At 42.3% G+C, this 24,906-nt stretch overlaps 1 protein-coding gene across 6 annotated transcripts in view; it reads left to right on the forward strand.

The window, feature by feature from the left end:
- Window positions 1–21,778, forward strand: part of BTRC (beta-transducin repeat containing E3 ubiquitin protein ligase) — a 169,716-nt gene extending 147,938 nt beyond the window's left edge. For all 6 annotated transcript variants that reach the window (XM_032423411.1, XM_032423413.1, XM_032423414.1 and 3 more), the window contains 9 exons: window positions 494–590; window positions 1,248–1,385; window positions 1,865–1,983; window positions 3,656–3,905; window positions 4,406–4,524; window positions 6,193–6,303; window positions 7,743–7,821; window positions 14,533–14,725; window positions 16,604–21,778. In XM_032423411.1, coding sequence (XP_032279302.1) covers window positions 494–590; window positions 1,248–1,385; window positions 1,865–1,983; window positions 3,656–3,905; window positions 4,406–4,524; window positions 6,193–6,303; window positions 7,743–7,821; window positions 14,533–14,694 — 1,075 coding nt within the window. In that variant the 3' untranslated portion in view covers window positions 14,695–14,725; window positions 16,604–21,778. The remainder of the gene's footprint in view (window positions 1–493; window positions 591–1,247; window positions 1,386–1,864; window positions 1,984–3,655; window positions 3,906–4,405; window positions 4,525–6,192; window positions 6,304–7,742; window positions 7,822–14,532; window positions 14,726–16,603) is intronic.
- The last annotated feature ends 3,128 nt before the right edge of the window (window positions 21,779–24,906 follow it).

A 24,906-nucleotide genomic window follows, 5' to 3' on the forward strand; every position in this document is an offset into this window, starting at 1 on the left:
AAAATGATCTCCATGACAGAGGCATTCTCCCTGCCACGATGCTAGGCTCCACTGACGCTGGCACAGCTTTACTCAGTGGAAAAAAACAAAAACAAAAACTGTGGGGTGTGTGGCCAGTTCAGAGATGGTAGTTACCATCACCAACAAAATTTTCAAAAGATAAGACCAATGAATCTATGTGTTATAGAGGTTTGAAAGACCAGTTGATAAATTCTGATTATACGTATTCTGTTTGTTGACCTTATAACATTATACTGTGATGGCTACATTGCAAATCATCGTGTTGACAATCAGTGTTGACCTAGTTCCTTAGAACCCAGAAGGTGATTCGTTGACATGGGACTCCTGAAATCAGGCTTAGCTTCGTGCTTTTCCAGGCTAGTTATAGATATTATATGGAATGGTAACTGTGAAAACACTTTGAAGTACTATGAAGCTCCTTGTAAATGTATAATACTATGATTTTTATTGGGAAATATTTGTTGTTTTTTAGGGGACAGTATTTATTCAAAAACAAACCTCCTGATGGGAATGCTCCTCCCAACTCTTTTTATAGAGCACTTTATCCTAAAATTATACAAGACATTGAGGTAAGAATCTATGTATATTTGAGTATTTGCCAAATACTAGAGAATCATCAGCATTCTTCAGTTACAACATTGTTACAGCAAACCCATTAAGGTTTATTAATGTAGGTTAAAAATAAATTTCTTCTAAGTAAATAGGGTAGGTAAAATATAGTGAATTGCCAGGCAAAAAATTCTAAAGCTTGTAAAGATTGTTTACTGGCAGGTAAATGAGAGAGAGAAGATGGTATCTTCATGCAATAGCAGTGAGACTGTTGAAGTTGCACTTATAATGTGATATTCAGATATCTTCTGAATTGAGCCTTCCTGGAAGTTCACTAGTAGAAATGGCCACCACATATGTATGAGGAGCACTGAGCACATAACCTTATGTAGTTCATAGCTTGCCCTCTGTTGCCCTCTTTCCACCAGTTTATCATTTAATTGAATGAGTTATATGCAGGAGAGCTCTAGAAAATAAATCTTTAATAACTTTGCAAATGGGAAAATGTTACGTAATTTTAAACAGTGGCTTTTTAAAAACATTTTTAGTTTGCCTTAAGGTCTATATTTAATAGAGTGAAGCATTGAGCATTTGTCATTGGTTGCCATGAAAGTCAGATAAGAATTTAGTCCTAGTCCTTTCCTAATTACTTCCTCTTTACCATTCCTTCTCCTCAGACAATAGAATCTAACTGGAGATGTGGAAGACATAGTTTACAGAGAATCCACTGTCGAAGTGAAACAAGCAAAGGAGTTTACTGTTTACAGTATGATGATCAAAAGATAGTAAGCGGCCTTCGAGACAACACAATCAAGGTGAGGTCTGTTTAGTTATGGGAAGGTAGCTGAATGAACAAGGGTGTCCACATTAATAAGGCAGTCCAAACATCATCTCTAAGCATTATTTCCAGAAAGTAAATGAGAGTTTTAGGTTGTTTCCAGTCCCAAAGCCAGAATCATTTCCTTAAAGGACAGTTAACCTGCTTCCCGCCAGAAGCATGTACAGATAGATAGTCCTAGGGTTAAACTCTGTTTAAAGTACACTGAATGTGCTGTTGCTCCTTTGGGCCTCACATAATTATAGGGCTACCCCTGTTCCTTAATGAAAAGGATAAAGTCTGCATTAGTATTGAAGCCACATATATATAGTGCTTAGCTATACCTGTAGAAAAGAATGCATTCCACATTGCTCTGGGCTTTGATTCTTTTGGAGAATCAAACACATAATAGAGCCAACAAGTCTCAGCAGCACCCCATTATCACATTGATCAAAAGGATCTTGTTTGCCATCCTAGATCTGGGATAAAAGCACGTTGGAATGCAAGCGAATTCTCACAGGCCACACGGGTTCTGTCCTGTGTCTCCAGTATGATGAGAGGGTGATCATAACTGGATCATCGGATTCCACGGTCAGGTAGAAAATTTCAAATGATCTTTCGAACTCTGGAAAATCAGATCTGCTCTGTTCTTAGTCATAGATAGTAATTTTGTATATAACTGCATGAACACAGTTCTGAAACTTCATAACTAAAGAAGAATAAACCATCAGCTCTCCACATCATTGTGTCCACCTAGAAACCTTGATTTAGGAATGATTAAGGCAAGTTTACATTTTTGCACACTGAAGAAACTACGTATTCTATTTTAATTTGGGGGAATCATCCATTATAGAAACTTGATAAACCTTGCATTCTTTACAAAAAACAACTCACAGAGGAATGATGTGAATGGAATAAAGCCTCCTTTCAGGTGGTTATAACTGCAGTATGGACATGCATTATCTTCTTTAAAATGTGTACAGGTGAGCAATGCTCTCTCTTTGCCAGCCCCTCCCCTGCTGTCCCTGCAGTTTTTAATTGCAAGCTTTACTCAGGGAGGGGCCTTCAGTTTCCAGAGGCGTTAGTGATTTGATGACACAGCCATTATGCTGCTGGAGTCCAGTGTAGCTTGAGTTCTGGGTACCAGCAGCACTGCTGGAAACCTCTGTTAGGAGTTTTGCCTTAAGCTAAAGGATTTAGAAAACATAATGTATCAAAAGTAACTTAAAAAAATATATACAAAAAAAGGCAGTTAACTGCATTGTTAGATTCTCTGAAGTTAAATGTTTACCATTCGAAATTATCCTCTGTGAATAGAAAAGGCTGTTCCTGTTTCTTACCTTTTGACTTAAAGGCATAGCAAACTCAGTTCTTACAGTTATCGACATTTAACATTTATTGATGCTGTGGAGTGCCTCAAGGAAGCTAAAACATTGTAGAGACTAACATCATTTATAGGATAAGGGACAAAATGATTTTCTAAAAGATGGGGTTAAATTGGAAAAGGAAATAAAATGTGTTATGAAAATCAAAGTAAATATACAAAAAGAGAGTAGTCAAAATTAAATATATCATCGCACAAAATTCTCAAGCTATCCAAACGTCCCACACCCTGCTGCTTTAAGTCCCCATTTACAACAGGATGGCTATTCTTGATCTCTACCCCCCATTCAAGGCACAGAAATAGGGCCTCAGACTTAGAGTATAGTTCATCTTGCACCTGGCCGGTATGGTGAAATCGAAGATCCAGGGTTATTAGGCTCAAATCCATAGTACTAAGTCTGTTACAGAAGCTTCTTGGCCTGTGTCAGTTCTGCTTCCTGAGGGCTACTCGTGGGACACTAGTGCTACTGTTACTGATCAGATTCCTGCTTTAAAATGTATCTCATTAAAGGTATCAGATTGAATGTCAGAAGTTTTATAATAATCTTGAAGTCTGGGCCCAGTTAGTAGGTGATGGTGGTTGCATCTTCATTCCTACTCCCCATAACTCACCCAGATTTCAAGTAGTGTGTCTTAAGGGTTTCACATTGGCAGCATCCTATCCCTTCCTTTTCCTGCTCTCCTAGTCCAGCCCTCTGTCTGTCACTTCCCCATGGTCCATCAGAACTCTTCACCTCACCTCAGCCTCAAAGCTGCTAGAGAGTAGAGTGTAATACTAATTATGAAAATGGGGCGGGATGTGTGGGGAATGTGGTGGTCAAATAGGATTATAGCCAGGAGCACCCTTGAAACCTCAGATAACCTTTTTAATGTTGTTTGTTCCAGGGTGTGGGATGTAAATACAGGTGAAATGCTAAACACGTTGATTCACCATTGTGAAGCAGTTCTGCACTTGCGTTTCAATAATGGCATGATGGTGACTTGCTCCAAAGACCGTTCCATTGCTGTATGGGATATGGCCTCCCCAACTGACATCACCCTCCGGAGGGTGCTCGTCGGACATCGAGCTGCTGTCAATGTTGTAGACTTTGATGACAAGTACATTGTTTCTGCATCTGGAGATAGGACTATAAAGGTAATGAGGCATTTTTCAGTAAGTCCCCAACATAGAGTAAGGGAGTTCATGTGAAAATCCGATCAAAGGAAATTTCATATTTAAATGTCAGTGTAGAGTAATTTAATATTTAATTCAGACACTAGTCTATGTGTAAAAAGGCCACGAGTGAGATAAGCCGTGTGAAAATCTTAGGTATCTTATTCCTGTAAATAATGGTGAGTATGAGAAGGGCAGGGGTAAATTTAGCTTCAAGAAAATTTGTCTGCAAACCAGACTAACCACATAAGAGTAAATCAATTTGAGGAATTCTCATGTGATAGCAGCCAGCTATAAATTAGCCCTTTGTTATTGTGAATTAAACTTGTCCCTTTTTTCTCCTCTCTCTTTTTGGTGTGGTTTGAGAAGTTGACTTCCCCCTGTTGGCTCAGTGCTATTTTCTGCTTCCCCAAGACTCCAAATGTTGTAGATCTTACTAGTAAAAACACCAAATCAACTGCCAAATGCTATTTCCTTTTCAGGTATGGAACACAAGTACTTGTGAATTTGTAAGGACCTTAAATGGACACAAACGCGGCATTGCCTGTTTGCAGTACAGAGACAGGCTGGTCGTGAGTGGCTCATCTGACAACACTATCAGGTGAGTAGCAGGTGCTCTTACCCAGAAGGGATCACTGTTACCCTGCCATTCATTGTTAGCGCACAGAAGTCTGGGTGTGTTACCTTTGAGTGTGTTATATTTATAATAAAATGTTTTTCTTTTCTTTTTCTTTTTTTTAAGATTTTTATTTTTAAGTAATCTCTACCCCCAACATGGGGCTCCAACTTACAACCCCAAGATCAAGGGTCACACGCTCCTCCGACTGAGCTAGCCAGGCGCCCCAAATGTTTTTCCTTTCTGTAGCTTCTTATAGGTCAAAAGTTTGCCAAAAAAAAAAGTTTGCCCCAAGCAGAAAGAAAGCACAGCAAAGCCTTTTGTTGATGTGTTTCCTTCCTGTAATAGTTTTATTACCAGATAGACCTGTTTTAAAGGTACTGCTTGAATGAAGACGTCGACAAGAGTGATAAGTAGATGGAGGTTGAAGGCCCTCCTCTTTAAATTCCTCCTGTGTACAGTTGAAAAGTGCTAATAAATAGCCAACTGCATTTTCTCTCCACCAGTGTTCTTAAAAATAAAAAGAAGAAGAAGAAAAAAAGAAAAAAGATTTGTTTCCCTACTAGAAATTGTGCACTTTTGTTTTCTTCGCATTATGTAATTATCCAGGGAGTTACCAGTCTTTGAAATTATGAAGAATCCATAGATCGAATTACTTTTTGGTGTTTCCCTTCACAAAGATGAATGACAGAGATATGAATAGAATTTGGGAGATCTGTCAATCCTCTCCCTTCCTTCAAAAAGTACTAAGAGGGTGAAGAGGCCTTTTAAAAAAACAACAGAACTATTGTTATATCGAAAGAAATTGTCATTTCATTTGGATTTGTCTGAAAGCATGCAGTTTTTTGTGTTTTTTTTTTTTTAGAGAGAGATATAGCGAGAGAGGGAACACAAGCAGGGGGAGTTGGAGAGGGAGAAGCAGGCTTCCCGCGGAGCAGGGAGCCCGATGCGGGACTCGATCCCAGGACCCTGGGATCATGACCTGAGCCGAAGGCAGACGCTTAACGACTGAGCCACCCAGGTGCCCCTGAAAGCATGCAGTTTTAAGATTTTATTTTTTTAAGTAATCTCTGTATCCATCATGGGGCTCACAAACTCACAACCCTGTGATCAAGAGTCTCGTGTTCTTCTGACTGAGCCAGCCAGGCACCCCCAGTTTTTTAAGTTAGTATATAAATGTTTTTGAGAACTTGCTTTTTGTTTCCATTATAGAGAAAGACTGTCCTGGACATTGGGTGAAAACAGAGAGTGTCCTTAGTAACAGAGGTGCACATGCTTTGTGAGGGCAGGATATCACTGGCACTCTGCATCTCGTTCTTATTGGTGATTTCAGGAAGCATTACTTTTCTTGGCTTGGTCATTTCCTTCATAGGCAACTGGGTACATTGAATTCATCCTTCTTATACCCTGGAGACCCTGTTATAGGATTATATAAAGCCTTGTGCTTTGAAAATATATACTTCATATGAACTTCAGTCATACATTTGTCTGCCTGAATTATACAACAGAAAGGAGATCAACCACATTTTTGTATGAATGTTGATTGATTTTATTTTTGTGGATTTTTTAAAGACATACAAAGTATATTATTATAACATGCCAAGCTTAGAAAAGAATACATGAAAATTCACTTGACTCAATTTTGTCTTCCAGATTATGGGACATAGAATGCGGTGCGTGTTTACGAGTCTTAGAAGGTCACGAGGAACTGGTGCGCTGTATTCGATTCGATAACAAGAGGATTGTCAGTGGGGCCTACGATGGGTGAGTTTGCTAACAGGTTTTAAAAAAAAATGTACATCTTGATCCCTCCTCGCTGAGGATGATTAAATATAGTATTTCCCTGACTCTGAAAGATTATGGATTTCACAGAAAGCATCTGATAAAATATTTCTTGTGTCTAATCTATGTGTTCACCTCTCCTTTGTTTACTTTTCTAAAATGTTCTTCCCAATCATTTATTTGCTCATGATTTTCATTAACATTTTAGTTATTTGGTTATATACTTGTCTGTTTTACCGTATAAAGCAAAGAACTGGGAAAACCCAGTATACCAGGATATGTGTGTAAAATAATGACTTACTAATAAAACTGAAATATTGGAGGCAGTATCTTTGGGGCATAGTGTGGTAGACCCTTGAATATGGATCTCTTTGAGTAATTCCTAAAAGTGTAGCGCTCTTGTCTTCACTTCTCCTAGCATTTCGGTGACAAGAAGTTTAGTAATCTTTATTTTCTTTGGTCTAATTTCCAGTGGTTTTAGAATCCATTCATGTTGTGAATGGATCCCATGTCCAGCACTGCTAAACACTTAGTAAACTCGTACAAAAGTGTATTATTCACTTATGAAGGGCTCTTTATCATTTCTTCTTGTCAGGGTGCCTGACGTGGGGGGTGGAAGGCTGTAGTTCACATACTGACAGCTTTTTAAATATCAGAAACTACCTTACAACATTACCTTAGTTTTGGAGCTGGCTATAGTGATGAAGACAACTTACACAGCAGGAATAGACCACTCCCTCTGCTTTGAGTCAGCCATCACTGTTCTGCCCTTGGGAAATTGTTCAGGGTGTGAGGACATATTCCAGCTACGTTATATTTTCTGATTGCCCTGGTTTTGATCTGTTCCCACCTTTCTTGGATTTTGTCTGTTATTTACCTTGAGGAGACATGACCCTATGTTTGATTTTTAGAAGGGCTAAACTTTTCTTATTTAAATCAAAATATGAGCATTTGCTTGTATAAACTACATAGTTCTTCAGTGGGCTCCAGTCCTCTGGTACATGTTACGTGGGCCATTCTTAGAATTGACCGGAAATAAGACGCCTCAGAATTACAAGTTTCTCCGTCTAAGTGACCTCTTTTATCATTAAGAGGTCTAATGTATAAGATCTCTTCCTGGCCCCAAAATATGGTGTAACTTTACCATTCACTATCTTCAGCTTGGTTAAAGCTAACCTATTTCTCGTTTTTTAGGTTAAACCTGTACATTTTCCCCTGTTAAGACCAATAACCTCTACCCAAGAATGAATGCAAGAACCAAGTCTCCAAAACAAAAAAGTTTTTATATATTCCTGTGAGCTGCATTTATCATATAAATCACATTCACCGTACATATTTATTGCCATGACTTTTTGCTTTTCTTCCTGTGGTCCCTTAATTTTGCTTTTAATAAAGATTTTTGTCCCCTTTTTGATCTTTAGAAAAATTAAAGTGTGGGATCTTGTAGCTGCTCTGGACCCCCGTGCTCCTGCAGGGACTCTCTGTCTACGGACCCTTGTGGTAAGAGCCTCGTTGTTTAGAGGGGGTTGGGGGACAGGAAGGAGAAGAAATTGAACATTGATGTGCTGTGGAATACAGATCTGGATTTGATAGTTAGAAGCTCACAAAACCTACTACTAAGTGGAAAGGCAACCAATACATGACAATAAAATATGTTTATGTAGCGCCTTTCATCCAAAAGTGCGTTAGAGACTGTATATGGAGAGGAACGTGGCAGCTGTTTAACAGCTGCACAGCAACTCCACACCAGTTTAGTACAGGAAGTGAGTAAGAATTCTGTATCTACCAGAAACGGTAGGGGTTACTTAGGGGACGAGAACATAATTACTCAAATTGGAACCTGTCCAGAAGCTGAGGACCTGCACACCTGTGCCTGCAAAAAGTGCCGTGGGAGCCTGTGTGAGCCCCCGGTCAGCCCCCTGGCTCTGCAGCCTATTCAAGGCGTGCTGCCTCCAGCCATGTGAATCCCATGTCTTCTATTCCTCATATACCCCCTTGCCGTGAACATCTTGACATTTGAGGAAAGAAGTGACTCAAAAGGAGGAAAGTCACCTTTGAAAGCACTAAATTCTTTATCATGGTGTTCACCAAACGCCCGCATGAGAAAATGGCCTAAGGTTAAAAGCTGCTGCCATTCGAAAAAGAAGATTAGGTGGGGCACCAGGGAGCACAACTCAGGAAAAAGATGAGAGCTAGCATTTGAAGCCCAGTGTTCTGAATCCTAACTCTCAACATTTGGCGGTCTCTGCTCTGGGGAAGAGAGAGAGGAGACGTTTCTTTGTCTTCCTTTTTGGATTTAAAGCTCATTCTTACAGCACCAGACCTGCTTTACCTGCGTGTTTCACACACGTTTTTTAAAATGTGTACTTTCATTCATCTACAATTAATCTACATCTAAGTGAGGTATAATTTACATACAGCAAAATTTACCTTTTTTCAGTGTATTTTTTCTGAATTTTGCAGTGTGTAAACACCTCAGTCAAGATCTAGAACATTTCCATCACCCCAAAAATGATGCCCCTTCATATCAATCCCCTCTTCCCCCACCCCTAGCAGTTATCTGATTTCTTCCCAATGCTTTTGCTATCTTATGAATGTCCTGTAAAGTAAATCATATAGTATGTAGCTTTTTGCATTTGGCTTTTTTCACTTCAGTTGAGATTCATTCATGTTACCTGTGTTCGTACTTTGTTCTTTTGTATTGCTGAGTAGTATTCCATTGTGTGGTTGTGCCAGTTTGTTTATTTGCTTACCAGTTGAAGGACATTTGGAATGCTTCCAGTTTGGAGTGATGCTGAAAACATGCCCTTACAGATTTTTGTGTATACATACTATTGTCTTTCCTCTTAGGTAAATACCTAGGAGTGCAATTTCTGGATCCTATGATAAGTGTGTGTTTAAATTTAAAAGAAACTACCAAGCTGTTTCCCAGAGTGGCATTTTGGGAGTTCACAAATGCAAACCATTTTGTATTTCCACTGATGGAATGTATAAGAGTCGCATTTTTCCATTTTTCCACATCCTTGATAGCAACTCGGTATTGTCAGTTTTTAAAAATCATAGCCATTTGAGTGGGTGTGTAGTGGTTGTAGTTTTAATTTGCATTTCTGTGATAATTAATGGTGTAGAACATCTTTTTATTTGCTTTTCTTTTATGAAGTATCTGTTCAAATCTTGTCCTCATTTATTTATTGAGTTGTCTTAAGTTTTAAAAACCGACTTACTGAGATAAAATCGATATACAATATAGGGGACATATTTAAAGTGTACAACTCAATAAATTTTGATACGTGTACATACCAGTGAAACCATCTACTTCAACCAAGATAATGAACATATCTTCATGCCCTCTCTGTAATCTCTCCTTCCCATCCCACCCCACTTCCTGCTACTCCAATCCCCAGGCAACCACTGATCTGCTTTCTGTCAATATTGATTAGGTTGTATTTTCTAGGTTTTATAAATGGAATCATACAGTACAGTATTTACTCTTTTTTGTCTCTTTTCACTAAGCATAATTATTTTGAGATTCTGATTTATATCAATAGTTCATTTCTTTTTAAAAATTGCTGAGTTAGGTACTCCATTGTATGGTTATACCATACTTTATTTATCCTTTTGCTGGTTGATGAAAATTTGGGTTGTTTCTAATTTGGGGCTATTATAAATAAAGTTTTTATAAACACTTGTGTAGAATGAAATGAACATATGCTTTCATCTCTCTGGGGTAATTCATAGAAGCAGAACAGTTAAGTGTATGTTTCATATTTTTAGAAACTGCCAAACTGTTTTCCAAAGCAGTTGTATCATGTGACAGTGCATGAGAGTTCCAGTTACTCCACATCCTCACTAATACTTAGTTTGAGTCATTCTAATAGTGTGTCACGGTATCTCATTATGATTTTAATTTGCATATACCTAATGTTAATAATGTTGAGCATCTTCTCTTGCTTTTATTTGCCATCTGTATATCTACTTCGGTGAAGTTATCTGTTTGAATCTATTGCTACTTTAATTGGTTGGGTTTCTTATTGAGTTTTAAGATTTCTTTTACGTATTCAGGATAATATAAGCCCTTTTTGAGATAGGTGATTCACGAACATATTCTCCCAGTCCATGTTTTGGTTTTTCATTCTTTTACGAGCACCTTTTGGAAATTCTTAATTTTTGTTAAGTCCAGTGTATCAACTTTTTCTATTATGGATTGTGTCATTTGCAGTTACATCTAAAAAAAAAAAAAAAACTTTACCTAATCCAGAGTCGCAAAGATCTTCCCTTGTGTTTTCTTCTAGAATTTTTATAGTTTCAGGCTTTACATTTTGGCCTGTGATTATTTTGAGTCCGTTTTTATAGATGGTACAGGTATGGATCAAAGTTCATACAGATATCCAATTATTCCAGCACTATTTAATTCAAAAGACTATCCTTTTTCCTCTGAATTGCCTTTTGCAGCTTTGTCAAAAATCAGTTGACTCTATTATGTGGGTCTACTTATGGACCTATTGAGTTCCATTGATCTTTTTGTTTGTCATGATGCTAGTATCATACTTTCTTGGTTACTGCAGCTTTTTATTAACTCTTGAAGCGTAAGTCCTTCAACTTCGTTCCTTTTCCAAAGTTTTTTGGGTCCTTTGAATTTTCATGTGAATTTTAGAATCTGCCAATTTTAACAATCAAAAAAAAAAAAAAAAGAGATTTTCACTGGGATTTTGATGAATCTAGCTCAGTTTGGAGAGAATTAACAACACTGTCTTCTGGTCCATGAACACAGTATCTCTCTCCATTTGTTTAGGTCTTTAAATTTCTCAACAATGTTTCATAGCCTTCAGTGTAAAGGTCTGACACATCTTTTGTCATATTTATCCCTAAGTATTTCATATTTTTAGTGCTATTGTAAATGATATTTTAATTTGGGGGGGTTTTTAAAATTTTTAATTTCTGAGCTGTGCATTACAAGCATATAGAAATACACTGTTACTTCTTTTGCAATATGTGTACCTTTCATTTCTCTTTCTTGTTTTCTTGTACTGACTAAGACTTACAGTACAAAGTTCAAAGAATTGGTAAGAGTGGATGTCCTTATCTTGGGGAAAAGACAGTTGGTCTTTCACCATTTTGTATATACATATATATAGATACATGTCAGCTGTAGATTTTTTGTAGATACCCATTATCAGGGGATTAGGAAGCTTCTTTATATTCCTAGATTGCTGAGAGTTAGGAATGGATTTTGTTAACCACTTTTATGTGCATCCAAATGTTAAACCCAATTTTACATCTCTTTGGATCCCATGAACATTAAAAGGATAGTAATCAAGGAATACTATGAACAACTCTATGCCCCCAACTTTGATAACCTAGATGAAATGGATCAATTCCTTGAAAGATATAATCTTCTACAACTCACATAGGAAGAAGTAGACAATCTGAATGGGCCTATGCCTATTAAAGAAATTGAATCCATAATTAATAACGTTACAAAACAGAAAGTACCAGGCCCAGATGGGTTCACTGGTGAATTCTACCAAATGTTTAAGGAAGAAATTATACCAATTCTTCACAATCTTTTACAGAAGATAGAAGCAGAGTGAATACTTCCTAACGCATTCTATGAAGCCAGCATTACCCTCATACCAAAAGCAAAAAAAGGTATTACAAGAAAAGTACAGATCATATGTCTCATGAACACAGATGATAATCTATGAGCTCATTTACTTCTTGTAAAGAAAGTAAAATAGTGCAACCTCTACGGAAAGCAGTATGGGGTTTCTCAAAATATTAAAGATAAAGCACCCTCACTTCTGAGTGTATATCCCAAAGAATTGAAAGCAGGATCTCAAAGTGTTAATTGCATACCCATATTCATATCAATATTATTCACAGTAGCCAAGAGGTGGAAACAACCCAAGTGTTCATCAGGAGATGAATGAATGAACAAAATGTGGTGTATACATACAGTAGAATATTATTCGGCCTTAAGAAGAAGGGAAATACTGTCATATGCTCCAACATGGATAATACTTGAGGACATTATGTTAAGTGAAACAAGCCAGTCACAAAAGACAAATACTGTACTATTCCACTTACATGAAGTATCTACAGTGGTCAAACCCAGAAAGTAGAGTGGTGGTTGCCAGGGGTTGGGGGGAGAGAGAAAAAGGGAGTTGTTGTTTAATGGGTTTAGAATTTCAGATTTGCAAGATGAAAAAGTTTTGGAGATTGATTGTACAACAGTGTGAATGTACTTAACAACACTGAACTGTAGGGGCGCCTAGATGGCTCAGTTGTTAAGCATCTGCCTTCGGCTCAGGTCATGGTCCCAGGGTCCTGGGATTGAGCCCCACATCGGGCTCCCTGCTCGGCCAGGAGCCCGCTTCTCCTTCTCCCACTCCCCCTGCTCGTGTTCCCTCTCTAGCTGTCTCTCTCTCTCTGTCAGATAAATAAATAAAACCTTAAAAAAAAAAAACACTGAACTGTACACTTAACAATGGATAAACATAAATTTTATGTGGTTTTTTCCATAATACAAATTAAAATATTTTTAAAACAGGCAAACACAATTGTATGACTAATAGAGTATTATGCAGGATTTTTTGGTAATATTTTAAACACTTTTCTTAAAATCTAAGTGTAGTCTTGTCACTGTCCTTATATTTAGTGATTTCACAGTAAAGAAAATTTCTATACTTACTTAAAAGGTAGCAGTATGCCAGGAAAATGAAGAAACTCTTAAAAATAAAACCCTCATCAAAATATTAGCAAATTGAATCCAACGATGTATGATATATGTGTGTGTGTGTGTGTGTCTGTGTGTGTGTATACACACACCATGGCCAAGTGGCATTTATTCCAGGTATACAGAACTGGTTTAGTATTCAAAAATTCAGCTATCGAATCCATCACATCAAAAAGCTAAAGAAGAAAAATCACATTGTTATATCAGTACATGCAAAATCCAGTGTCAATTCATGATAAAAACTCTCAACAAGCTAGGAATAGAGGGGGAACTTCCTAACTTCATAAAGAAAAATGCAAATTGAAACTCCAGTAACATACCAAAATGTCTAAAATTTAAAAGATTGATAGTATCAGTTTGTTGGTGAAGATGTGGAGCAACTGGAACTCTGATACATTGCTGGTGGGAGTATAAATTGGCACAACTTTTGTAAAACTGAAAAAAAATAAAACTGTTTCCCTGTACATACTAAAGCTAAACATACACCTACTCCGTGGCCCCGCAGCTCTACTAGATGAAATGAGAGCATATATCCTTCAAAAAACATGGACATAAATGTTCATAGCAGCTTTATTAAATAGCCAAAACTACAGTCAACCCATACGTCCACCGTAGGAGAAAAGATAAAATGTAGTGTGTTCGTATTATGGAATGGCAACCAGTAATTTTAGAGAAGAACGTTACATGCAGTAACGAAGACGCATCTTGCACTGTTGAGTAAGAGAAACCGGGCACAAAAGAATACATACTGTATGAGTGTATTTATATGAAATTCAGGAACAGAAAAAATGAATTGATGATGAAAGCATTGGGGTGGAAGTAGTATTGAGAAGTAAGGAGCATGAGGGCACTTCCCAGGATGCTGGAAATAGTCTACATCTTGAACAAGGTGGTAGTTACTGCCAGTGTGCGCTAGAGCAGCTTTACCTGCTAATGAGAGACAGTTGTCAAATTGTCATGAGTTTTGCAAGCTTGTTGACCTCACATGGGTAGCTTGAAATTAGCCACTGTAGGAATTTTTACACCACAAAAATGTGTGAATGCTTTTACAAATTGGGGAGAATTAGTTGATAAACATTTACCAGCCCACCTTGTATTATTGCTCATCAATCCTTGGCCTCTGATTGTAGAAGAATCCAACAGATACAGAAAGAGAATAAGGCCAGGGAGGTACTGAGAAATATTCTCATTCAGCCTAAACCAAGGAGAGTTAGCAGTGAGAAACTAGCATATTGTTTGACATGGCTCAGTTCTAGTGAATATACCTTTGATTGTACAAAATCAACTGCCCAATATTGGACTTTCTCCATTCTGCCTTTAATCCAAATTGCTTTTTTTCTGTGTTCTTGAAACAGCTAAATATTAGAGATTATCATCATACACATAGTCTTTCCATAGACTTCTTTTGACATGTTGCTGAATTTGTGTCCTTTTGATTTTGAGTAGTTCAAAAGTTTTTGTTTCTGCTGCTTTAGGAGCATTCTGGAAGAGTTTTCCGACTCCAGTTTGATGAATTCCAGATTGTCAGTAGTTCACATGATGACACAATCCTCATCTGGGACTTCCTAAACGACCCAGCTGCCCAAGCTGAACCCCCCCGCTCCCCTTCTCGAACATACACCTACATCTCCAGATAAATAATCATACAGTGACCTCATACTTGCCCAGGTATGAAAAAGAATTGTGTAAATAGCACTGTGGGTAGGAGATGGAATATTGGCTGTTGCTAGCTCATGGAGCCTTCTTGTACCCTTTATCTCTCCAATTCCTATAAAGCAGGTGAAGCAACAACATGAGACAGGGCTGGGGCTGCACTGGACACTGTCTTTCATCAAGGTAGCTAGCCTCAATTCTAGATGATTCTTGATCTAGATTTGAATGAATAATTTCTGCCCCAGTTATCTAATAGGATTGTTAAGAAAATAAAATGAGATTTGAATCAGTTTCAAAGCTGAGAGTAAGCCATAAGGCCGGTGACTTTGTAGTTCCCAGATCAAACCAGTTCCTATAATAAGAGACCCTTTAAACCAAGTAAATAATGTGTGAGTAGAAAATTTCTTGGTGACACCTCTCGGCTGACTTCTCACAGCCTTGTCAGTGTCATTGGATTATAAAACATGGCTTTTTTATCCTCATCCCCACTCCCCACCCCCTCCAAAAAAGACCTTGATAGTAGCTCGGAGTTGGTGACAACTCCATTTATTCTCCCACTCAAGTCTCCAACCTCCCTCTGAAGAAGGAGAACATCCCACATTTCATCTTTATCTATGTGATGGTATATTCAGATCACACCCAGCGTCAAGCAGTTCAAATCCATTAATGAGGTTATCATTGGGTTGGGGAAACTGCACTACTGGGGAATGTACTGTCATTATGATTTCTTATTTCCCACACTTACCTTAGTTCAATGGCCGAAGTACAGATTTAGTACACTTTTCTGCGTATCTTTTTGTAGTGGTTCTAAGTGGGGTGGTCCATGCCCTGCTGGACTCACTTCAGTGCTCACTGTTCTCACAGAGGACACACTGCTTCCTATCCCTCAGCCAGTTTACCCAGGCAGGCTCAGGTGAGAATCCTAGATGTGTACCCCTGGGCAAGCAAATTCCAGAGCCTTAGATTCCATATTAGTAAGATAGATTGCAATCCCTACCTCACAGAGCTGTTGTGAGGATTGCACTGAAATGTCCTATGTAAAATTCTTAGTGCTTAGCACAGTGCCTAGCACAGAACAAGCCCTCAGTAAAAAGTGGTCATCGTTAGTAATACTGTAATCGTCATGTATCTATCCCCTCCTTTTGCCAGAATTTTCATTAGATTACTATGGCATTTTGCCATTTTTAATATTCTTCCTGGCTTTCTATTGTTGGTCTCCTTTCTCCTCTCACCTCTGAAACATAGACATCCCCTAAGAGTGTGTCGGACTTTTTTTCCTTATCAAAGCTTCCTGTTTTGGCTGCTTTTTCTCTTCCCGAGGCTTCAGCTCTCATCTCAATGTAGGTGACCCTCAAATTTGTATCTCTAGTCCCAACCTCTGTCTTAATCTCCAGGCCACATTACCAGCCACCACCTACACACCTGTCCTTGAAGTTACAAGGAGCATGTCTGGTGCACACTTCTAACAATCAGACTTTCCCCTCATCCACTCTGCCAGGGCCCTCCAGCCAGGAGGCCAGACAGCTTCACCCAGCTGCCCCCCTTCTGCTGGTGGCACAACTATGCTTCTGGCCGCTCAGGGCCAGAACCTCAGAGCTGGCCTCACCTACTCCACCATCACAGGGAGCAGGTGAGACCTTGATGATATACCTGTCAGAGTCACACTGCACGAGCGCTGCGGCCCTGAGCATGTCCGTGAGCCCCACCGTGTCCCCATGCAGCCTGTGTAGCCCTTGACAGAAGCTCCTGCTTGGCCTGGGCAGAGAGCAGGTGTTAGGAAGGACCTCTGAGCCTTTCTCCCATTTGACAGCTAAGTTAATATTCTTCTCCTCTTAGAACAAGTGAGAAATGTAGGGAAAGGGACTAATGACTCTGTGCTCTGTTTTCACACAGGACTCATTAAAGTTGCGGTATTTAACATATCTGCCAATACCAGGATGAGCAACAACAGTAACAATCAAACTACTACCCACTTCCCCGGACTAGCCGAGGAACGGGGCTTTGAGACTCCTGTTGGGACACAGTTGGTCTGCAGTCGACCCAGGATGGTCTACTCAGCACAGCTGACTGCTTCCGTGCTGCTATCAGAAGATGTCTTTTATCTTTTGTGAATGATTGGAACTTTTAAACCTCACCTCACCTCCCCTCCTTTCCTCTCTGCACCTGTTTTTCCTCATTTGGTTCCAGACAAAGATGACTTATAAATATATTTAGTGTTTTGCCAGAATCTCTCTTGCTTTGCCATTAAGCAGAAGAACTAATTTCCCTATATAGCCTTCTGGGAGACCAACTTCTAGGGGACAGGGGGTACAGCTTCAAGCCAGACAGCACCCATTTTCTCCCTGTGAGCTCCAGGAATGCCCAGCACCTGGCAGGATCAGCCCAGCCCCACTGTACTTAGGAGAAGACAGCTGTCTGTATGGCCTTTGGGGCGAGAAAGAAAGAAAACAAAAATACACACTGGAAGATCTGGGCCTCTTTCCTTTCATCTCTTTCTGTTTCTGTCCCTCCTCCCTTTTCCCCCACTCTCCTTCAACCTGTTTCTCTGCTGCACCTGAGAAGAAAGAGTATGAAGAGAGGTTCTCAGTTAACATGAGGCAAATCAGAGAAAATGCCACACTTGGAAGAGCTAAATGCTGTCCAGTCAAAATTTCAAACCCAGGCTTTTGCTGCAAGTGACCCTGTGGGGCAGCAGTGGGTTCTTAGAAGGTACTCTCATCATATTTGCAACTCTTCTCTCTCTCCTAACAGCACCCCCCTCCGTTTAAAAAGGTGGGGGTGGGGGCAGAAATCGCCTGGGCTCCATCAATGGCCACATCTTTTCTGGACTCAGCAGTCTCCTCGATTCCATGTAGAGTGTGCAAAGGAGTTGCTGATTGCATTTCCTCTCATTAACAATTAGATGTGTAATAAAAAGCATTGTACTTCATCTTAAATCACTGGTAAGGCTCAGCCTAAAGAAAGGTTTGAAATGGCCGGAGCCAGTCACTGGGTGCAGTCCACATAATGGTTCACGTCTCTGATTTGCTCGTCAGGGTCTGTGGACACCCAGCTCCTGTGTCTTTGCCAAGACCACAATCAGAGTAGTTGAGAGGTGGTCAGAGGTAAAAGTGGATTTCTTTCTCATTTAGAACAGTAAATATCATCTCTCAGAAAGCAAGCTAATCATCTCAACCTTGCACTGCAGAACCTTCCTCCTGCTTTTCCCAAACCTGGTATTTACAAAAGGGCGAGCTGCCGGAAAGAGGATCAGGGTGAAGTTTGGCACACAGGGTTTACTAATGGGGCAGAAATTGCCTTCGCTTTCCTTTTCTTCCTCCTCCGGCCTTATTTAACTCTCCACTCTCCCCAGCCAATAAAATTTCTCTGGAAGTTGGTAAGCAACATAAACAAATGGACCTCAGCAAGGGCCAGGCCGACCTGGCCACTTAAAAGGCAGCTGTATAAGCGTCGGGCAGGGCGCGTGTGCCACCCCAACTTGGGAACACGGAATACTACCAGCATGTGCCCAGCTTGTTTCCCGGGGGAGGCACGGGGCTGCACCAGCCCTCTCGTGTGGCGTGGGCACACCCATTACAGGTTCAAGGCCACACTGCAGTCTCTAGTTTCCCTTGGAAGCTGAGCAGTTAGTCAGGCCCGTTGTTTCTGTTCCTAAGCAAAGCAGTTGAGTAAAAGAAAGCCCCTTTTTAGCCAGCTGCTGTAAAAACATCAGAATGGAAGCCAGTTGCAGATGACCTCAGAGCCAGACCACCTTTAGTTAAGCAAGGGGGAGAGGGAGAGAAAGCCATCTTCACCCTTCCCTTCTGATGTGACTGAATGTTGTTGTTATGTATTGAGGGGCAAGTTATGCATATACGCTTTTCCTTTCCGGCTTCAGGAGAGCTTTTAAGCTTTTGGTTCCAGGTTATATTCAGAAAATATTTCCCAGTGTAATATGTCATTGCCTGGGAAATATTTTCTGAGTATAAGTCCCTTCCCCCCCACCCACATGCTACAGAGAAATGTTTTCTATTTAGCTGTCATCAGAGTTCCTTGTCTATTGTGTTGACTATTTTTGGCTTTTTGATTGGTTAAGGATTTTTCTACAGGTGAGGCAGAGGGCCATCAGCCCTGAGTAACACACAGGTCAGGCATTAAAGGGGCGTGGATTTCAAGCTGTTTGAAAATATTGTCCAATAGCCATAACTTTACTAGCCCTTCTGTTATATGCTGCTATTTAAAAGTGGGAGCTGTTGAATATTCATTGGTGCCCGGGGTTTTGCTCTCCCATCTAGGTTCAGTTGAAGGTAGATTATTTCTAAGATTGTTTTGAAGCTTGTCCAGTACATCATAAATGAGATCAAGGGTGGACCCTGCAGTCTGGAGCCATTAGCTCCATCGAGCATGTTCTCCAAGTTGTCCTTTGCTGCTGATGGAAATGGGAATGAAGTTAAGTGGTCTGAAAAACTGAGTCAGTCACATTTCTCAGCTCTCGGGGTCATTTACCAGTTCATTGTAGAAGAAATAATCAGGTAAGTAGAAGTTCATTTCCAGAGAAGGTAAACCCCACTTACCATCTCTGCATGATTTCGGTCGGAATTGATTATCACTAATCCCCAGCTGGGCTAGAATAAATGTAAAGTTTGACCTTTTTAAAAAGAAAAGAGAAACAAAGAAAGTCTCAATACATTGAAAGGAATGGTAGAAAAGGAGCTGAAGGAGTCTGTTGGCTCTGAAATGGCATGTCACCATTGTAGATTAGTCTCTTCTCACTAAAATTCCAGTGTGGGCCTGAAAGAGGCGTTTCTTAAAGATGGGAGGAAGCCCCTTCAAAGGCGGGCACGCAAGGAGTGCGTGCATGCACCTGCGCCTGCACCCTGGAACTCTCTGGGCACTCAGGAGCTCTCCAGTCACACCTGGGCTGCTTGGACAAAACCAGCATGCCTTGCTGCACGTGTGTGTATTTTCACTGCTGAGAACATCCTTTTCCTTTCTTATGTGCCGTTTGAAAGTGGACATGAATTGTGAATGGAGGCCTTTTACACTTGTCCCTTGGCAAGATTTTTTCTGGTGACTCTTCACCAGAAACTTCAGAGACAGGACTCTCTGGAACTCTATTGACAAGTAATAAAGTCTGGCCCTCATAACTTGTTTCTGAACTGGAAAAAAAAAAAAACAAAAAACCCTGGGACCCCTAAATCATTCTGTTTTCTGCTTGAGTAAGAAAAATCCTTCTTATTTTTCTTTTGTAAAGTCATAAGCTGAAGAGAAGAAAATATGCACTCTTCTCCTCTGCCGTCTCCTGGTACCCATTGGTCAGAACAGCTGTGGTTGGTCTACTCCTTACTTAGCACTTGATTGTATGTGGAAACCAAGGGCTTGGGGTGGAGGGGGGTAGGGGATATTGGAAATAATTAGGGTATTTTTTTTCTTTCCTAGAAGTAGATTAGATACCTTGGTATTGTTGACCTTCTTGGCATCTTCCATTTATTTTAGATGATAATACCTTCCTGCCTGAAGTGCGAGCAGTCCAACCCAGAATAGTGCAGGCGTGAGAGCCTAGGCTCCAAGCTTAATTCAGGAGGAATTGAAAGGTACTTCCTAGTGGAAAAAGGGATGCTTAGATACCCACCACCTGTGACCATCACAGCTCTTTGATGATCAGGTTTACCATGTGACTTTAATCCACATTTCTGATCTTCCCTATTTGGGTGAGCTGAACAGACTTTCCAAGAGCCCAGAGAACATGAAAAGGTGCCCTTGCTTCTCCTTACATTCCTCTTTTCCCTCCTAGAATAACTCTCACTTGTAACCAGCACACCCAAAGCCTGAAGGCAGAGTTCATCTCCCTGGGCTTCATCCACATAGCTGATCACTGACAGAGCAGAGCCCCTTACTTTACCATTGGCTCAACGTAATCAGTGCCAGAAAGATAGCCATCTCTTAGGGTAATAAAGCTGAGTTTTGCTTCTGCTGTTTTTATCTGTAGTTCATTTGTGACTTCAGAATACTTGGAACTGAGGAGCGAAACCAAAAGAGCACAATTATGGCTGCCTGATTTCTGGTGGAACTTAAAGCATTGATATCTGGAAACCTCTTCTGTTGGAAGTTGAGTACCTATGATCTAAAATTTCCTGGAGGCCGATGACCTCTAAAACATATGCTCTCCAGTCCACCCAGCTCTCTCAGCTCGTGGTTGGCTCTGTGTGTGTTTAAGGATCGGTGTGGTGAATGGCATTATAAAGTGTCCCTTCCCCTCTATCCCTTTCTCTTCTTGGACACTGAAGGAAAAGACCAACAAGGAGGGTTAGACCTTTGGGTACCAAGGAAACTACCACCTTCCCAAATCAGTGATCACCTAAGCCCACCCAGACTGTTGTGAGGAATGTTCGCTGGACTCCAGCTATGGGGCAGGCCTGGCAACGAATGTGAGCTTCCCTGAGAGCTTTCAGTTGGCTCAGCTCTCTGTTCTCTAGACTCTTAAGTACTGACTGCTTTGACTTTTGTGGTTATGTTTTCGTGATGTGTAGTCAAGGTACCAGTATGTTCACAACCTAGGATCATGGTAAAATAGTGTGTTCTGGTTTTTGTTTTTTTTTTAACTGTTGAGAAAAAAGTAACTTAAATTACAAATATAAGATTAAAGTGAGTTTTCTAAGTGTCTTGTCTCTTTGCCCCAACATCAAGAGGACAATGAGTTTCAATATATCAATTGAGGGAGTGCACAGATACCTTTTAAGATAATCTGACATGAGAAAACATTTAGAGAAGTGAGGGCCAAATGGTGTGAAAAAATCTGGGGTCCCTGGAAGACAACTAATGTTCCATGTTGAATTAAACCAAAGCCAAAGTGATGGGTAATTTGGGAACTGGTCACTATAGCCTCAGCCTGCCACAACCCAACCGGGGCCCAGAACTTAGATTTTCCTCTGCCTCCTCTGTGACTGAGATGGGTTACCCCTGCATCCCATTTGGTCAGTTTCTGGAAAGGTGAGCTCACATTCAGGAGCAATTTCCAGAGAAACTCCAACAAGCTACAAAAATGAAGGGAGCAGGGTGCTTGGCTGGCTCAGTAGGCAGAGCATGTGACTCTTGATCTCAGGGTTTTAAGTTGGAGCCTCATGTTTGGTGTAGAGATTAAAAAAAAAAAATTTTTTTTTAAGATTTTATTTGACACACAGAGAGATAGAGAACACAAGCGGGGTGGGGGGGCAGCAGGCAGAGGGAGAGGGAGAAGCAGGCTCCCCGCTGAGCAGGGAGCCCGATGTGGGGCTCAATCCCAGGACCCTGGAATCAGGACCTGAGCCGAAGGCAGACGCTTAACCGACTGAGCCACCCAGGCGTCCCCCCCCCAAAAAAATTTTTTTTAATGAAGGGTGCATTGACCATCTGAGGGAAAACACTGCTACTCCAGGGGAACCCACCCCCTTCCCTACTTAAACCAAACCTTGGAAGATGGATACAAGGTTATCAGCATAGACAGACCCCCTCTACTCCCTCTTATTTTCCATCTGTGGGCTTTCAGTGGTAGTGCTCCTCCTTGCTTGACCAGACTCCTTGAATCTGTCACCCTGTGGTCTCAGTGCCTGTCATACCTGGACTGACACTGTGGTCATGGGAGCTCTCTCAGACTGTTAGATGTCAGGGCCCCACTGCAGAACTACCCTACTTGAACTGAAGGCACATCAGAGCCTCAGGTACACCTGGCATTTTGCAGGTGGGGAACCTGAGTAGCAAGAAAGGGGGCCTCCTCACATTGCCCGAGACCACACTGGAGTCTCCTCCCTAACAACTAAGGACAGGAAGGGAGGAGTCAGCAGAGGACCACCCCCCCGGGCCACTGGCATCTACTCAGTTGTCACTCACCAGCCGGGCTCCTGAGCCCAGAATTGAGCATAGGCCGGGCCTGGGTTTTACGGGTCTCACCTTCAAACCAGTGTCAGGCCCTGAAGTCACTAAAGCGAGGCTGGCCTGGAATCCCTCTCCCCTTGAAACCTAGAGCTGCACCACCATCGGCAATGACGTAAGGGAGGAGACCTCTCTTCTTCCTGATTGGCTCTTGCCAATTAAGAGCATTTTATTAGGCTGCTAATTAAAGGCACTTCGTTAGCAGCAGGAGAGGCCAGGTGGGTGCCAGGTGAGATGGAGCCAAAGCCAGGAGAAATTGTTTTCCTCCCCCCATGGAAGCAGAGCCTCTTAGGGAACCCTCAGTCCCCCAACATTTCCTGCTGCGCCTGCCACACCCCTTGCTTTCAATTAGCAGCTCTGAGGGGAGTGAGGTCATTACCGAGCCTTCCCCTAAGGACACACGAGGCCCCCGGGGACTGCCCCAGTCCGGCTGCCAGTCTGTCCATGCACCTAGTTTGGAATGACCCAGGGAAGGAGAGGCTAGGCCACTCAAGGGTTTGTGTTTGTTCTCCCCACTGAGGAATGGCCCACAGGTCCCCATCACTGAGGCTATTGTTTGGTGAACAGGATGACCAGTCACTTGATCACGTGGTGTGAATCCCCATGCCCCCTTTCTCACCAAAGGCTCACTATGTTATTAGGAAGTATATATAATCTTCCTACCAATCACTTTGCAGGAGCTGAGCCCACACAGCCCCAGAGTGGGCCTGCGAGGAGGAGGGGCTGATGGGTTTACAATCCCAGCCACAAAAGACCCTGAGAGGACTCTTGTCCTGAGCTCATCACACATGGAGGCACTTCTTCTGCATGGTCCACATGAGCCCAGGCAAGTCCCCTTCCTCCAGCAAGAGAGGAGGGTCTGGCTATGACTTAGCACAGGAGGCTGGCATGCAGGGTCGGAGTTAGCCCCTCTCCAGAATCCTCCCTGTCCCGTCCTGCTGCCCTCCTCACCCCCTCACTTAACTGTAGAATTAGCACCAGCCCGGACTGGGAGGGCAGATTTATGGCTAGGCCTGCCTCCCTCCATTTAACCCGAGGCCGGCCCGGGCTCCAGACACTAAATTAGATTTTTGACAATTAGAGAGACTAATGGGCACATAGCCATCCCCAGAGCCAGATATCCAGCAAGGCCGTCTTTTAATATCCACCACTGCCCAGCCAGCTCCTCCTGGCTGCCCTCCTCACTTCCCAGATGGGCGTTTTTCTCCCATGCCCTGTACCTCTCTGCTGGGGCTCCGCGTGCACTCCTGAGGTTCCTCTGGTTCCTTCTCCCTTGATTTCCTTACCCCCACCTTCCTGCCCCATGCCCAGTGCCAGCTCTGTTCTAGGGCTCTGCCCCTCCTCACCTTCGGGTCACTTCTCCATCTCCACCTTCACCAGGCCCCATCCCTCTAATCTTTCCATTTGCTCCCAGCGGACTGCAAGCCCCTTGAGGGCAGGGTTTGTGCCCTGTCCATATCCTACGTGCTCAGCCACCAGTGGGTTCTCAGTAAACGTTTCCTGAGCCTGTCTCCCGTCCTCCTCCCCCTGAGCCACTGGACCTCCAAGGCCGCCCACCTGCCCTCCTGGCCCCAGGCCCAGCCCTGGCTCCGGCCTGGCTCCGCTCCAGTGTGGGCTGGATCCCCCTTCCCTGCCTCCCTTCAGCTCTGGCCAGTCTTGGGCTGGGTGGGTAATGAGATTGCAGTAAGTGGTGTTGGGGGGGGAAGCTGCTCACATTCACTCAGGCAGACTCATAGCTCTGTCAGGCTGATTGGTCCTGAGTGGAGGCGCAAACGGCCCCCCACGGACACGCTGAGATTGGTTATAAAATTACAAGCATTTGTTCTGCTGTCAGTGGCCTTCCCTCCCTCCCCTCTGCCTGCCTGCCTGGTCTCCCCACCCTTCCCACCCCCAGCTCTCTCTCCCCTGGGGTCAGCCCATACACCCTGAGGGACCCTGGCCAGGGGCCACCACAGCAGACAGAGCCAGGAGGCTGGGGCCATCGAGTTCCCCATCCAGGCAGGCCTTCATGCCTTGGCCCTAAGGATGGTCACAGCTCAGGCTGGCCTCGGAGTGACCCGACCCTGTGCTCCGTGTTTCCTGTTCCCTGAGGCTAAGTGAGGGTGGGGGACCAGGGCAAACAGGTCTTGGAATCCAGATGCCCACTCAGATCCCAAGTAGAGAAGTCGTCCTGAGCCCCGGCCTCCCAGACAGCCAGTGCCCACAACTTTTGAGGTGGCCCTGGGCAGGTGGAGGGGGTAGTTGGAGGCCTATCCTCCTGAAGGAGGGAGTCACCGGGAGGAGTCCCCCTCTCTCCTCTTCATGTGGCC

This window comes from Phoca vitulina, unplaced genomic scaffold, assembly GCF_004348235.1.
Source record: "Phoca vitulina isolate PV1807 unplaced genomic scaffold, GSC_HSeal_1.0 scaffold28, whole genome shotgun sequence".
Classification (NCBI taxonomy): domain Eukaryota; kingdom Metazoa; phylum Chordata; class Mammalia; order Carnivora; family Phocidae; genus Phoca; species Phoca vitulina.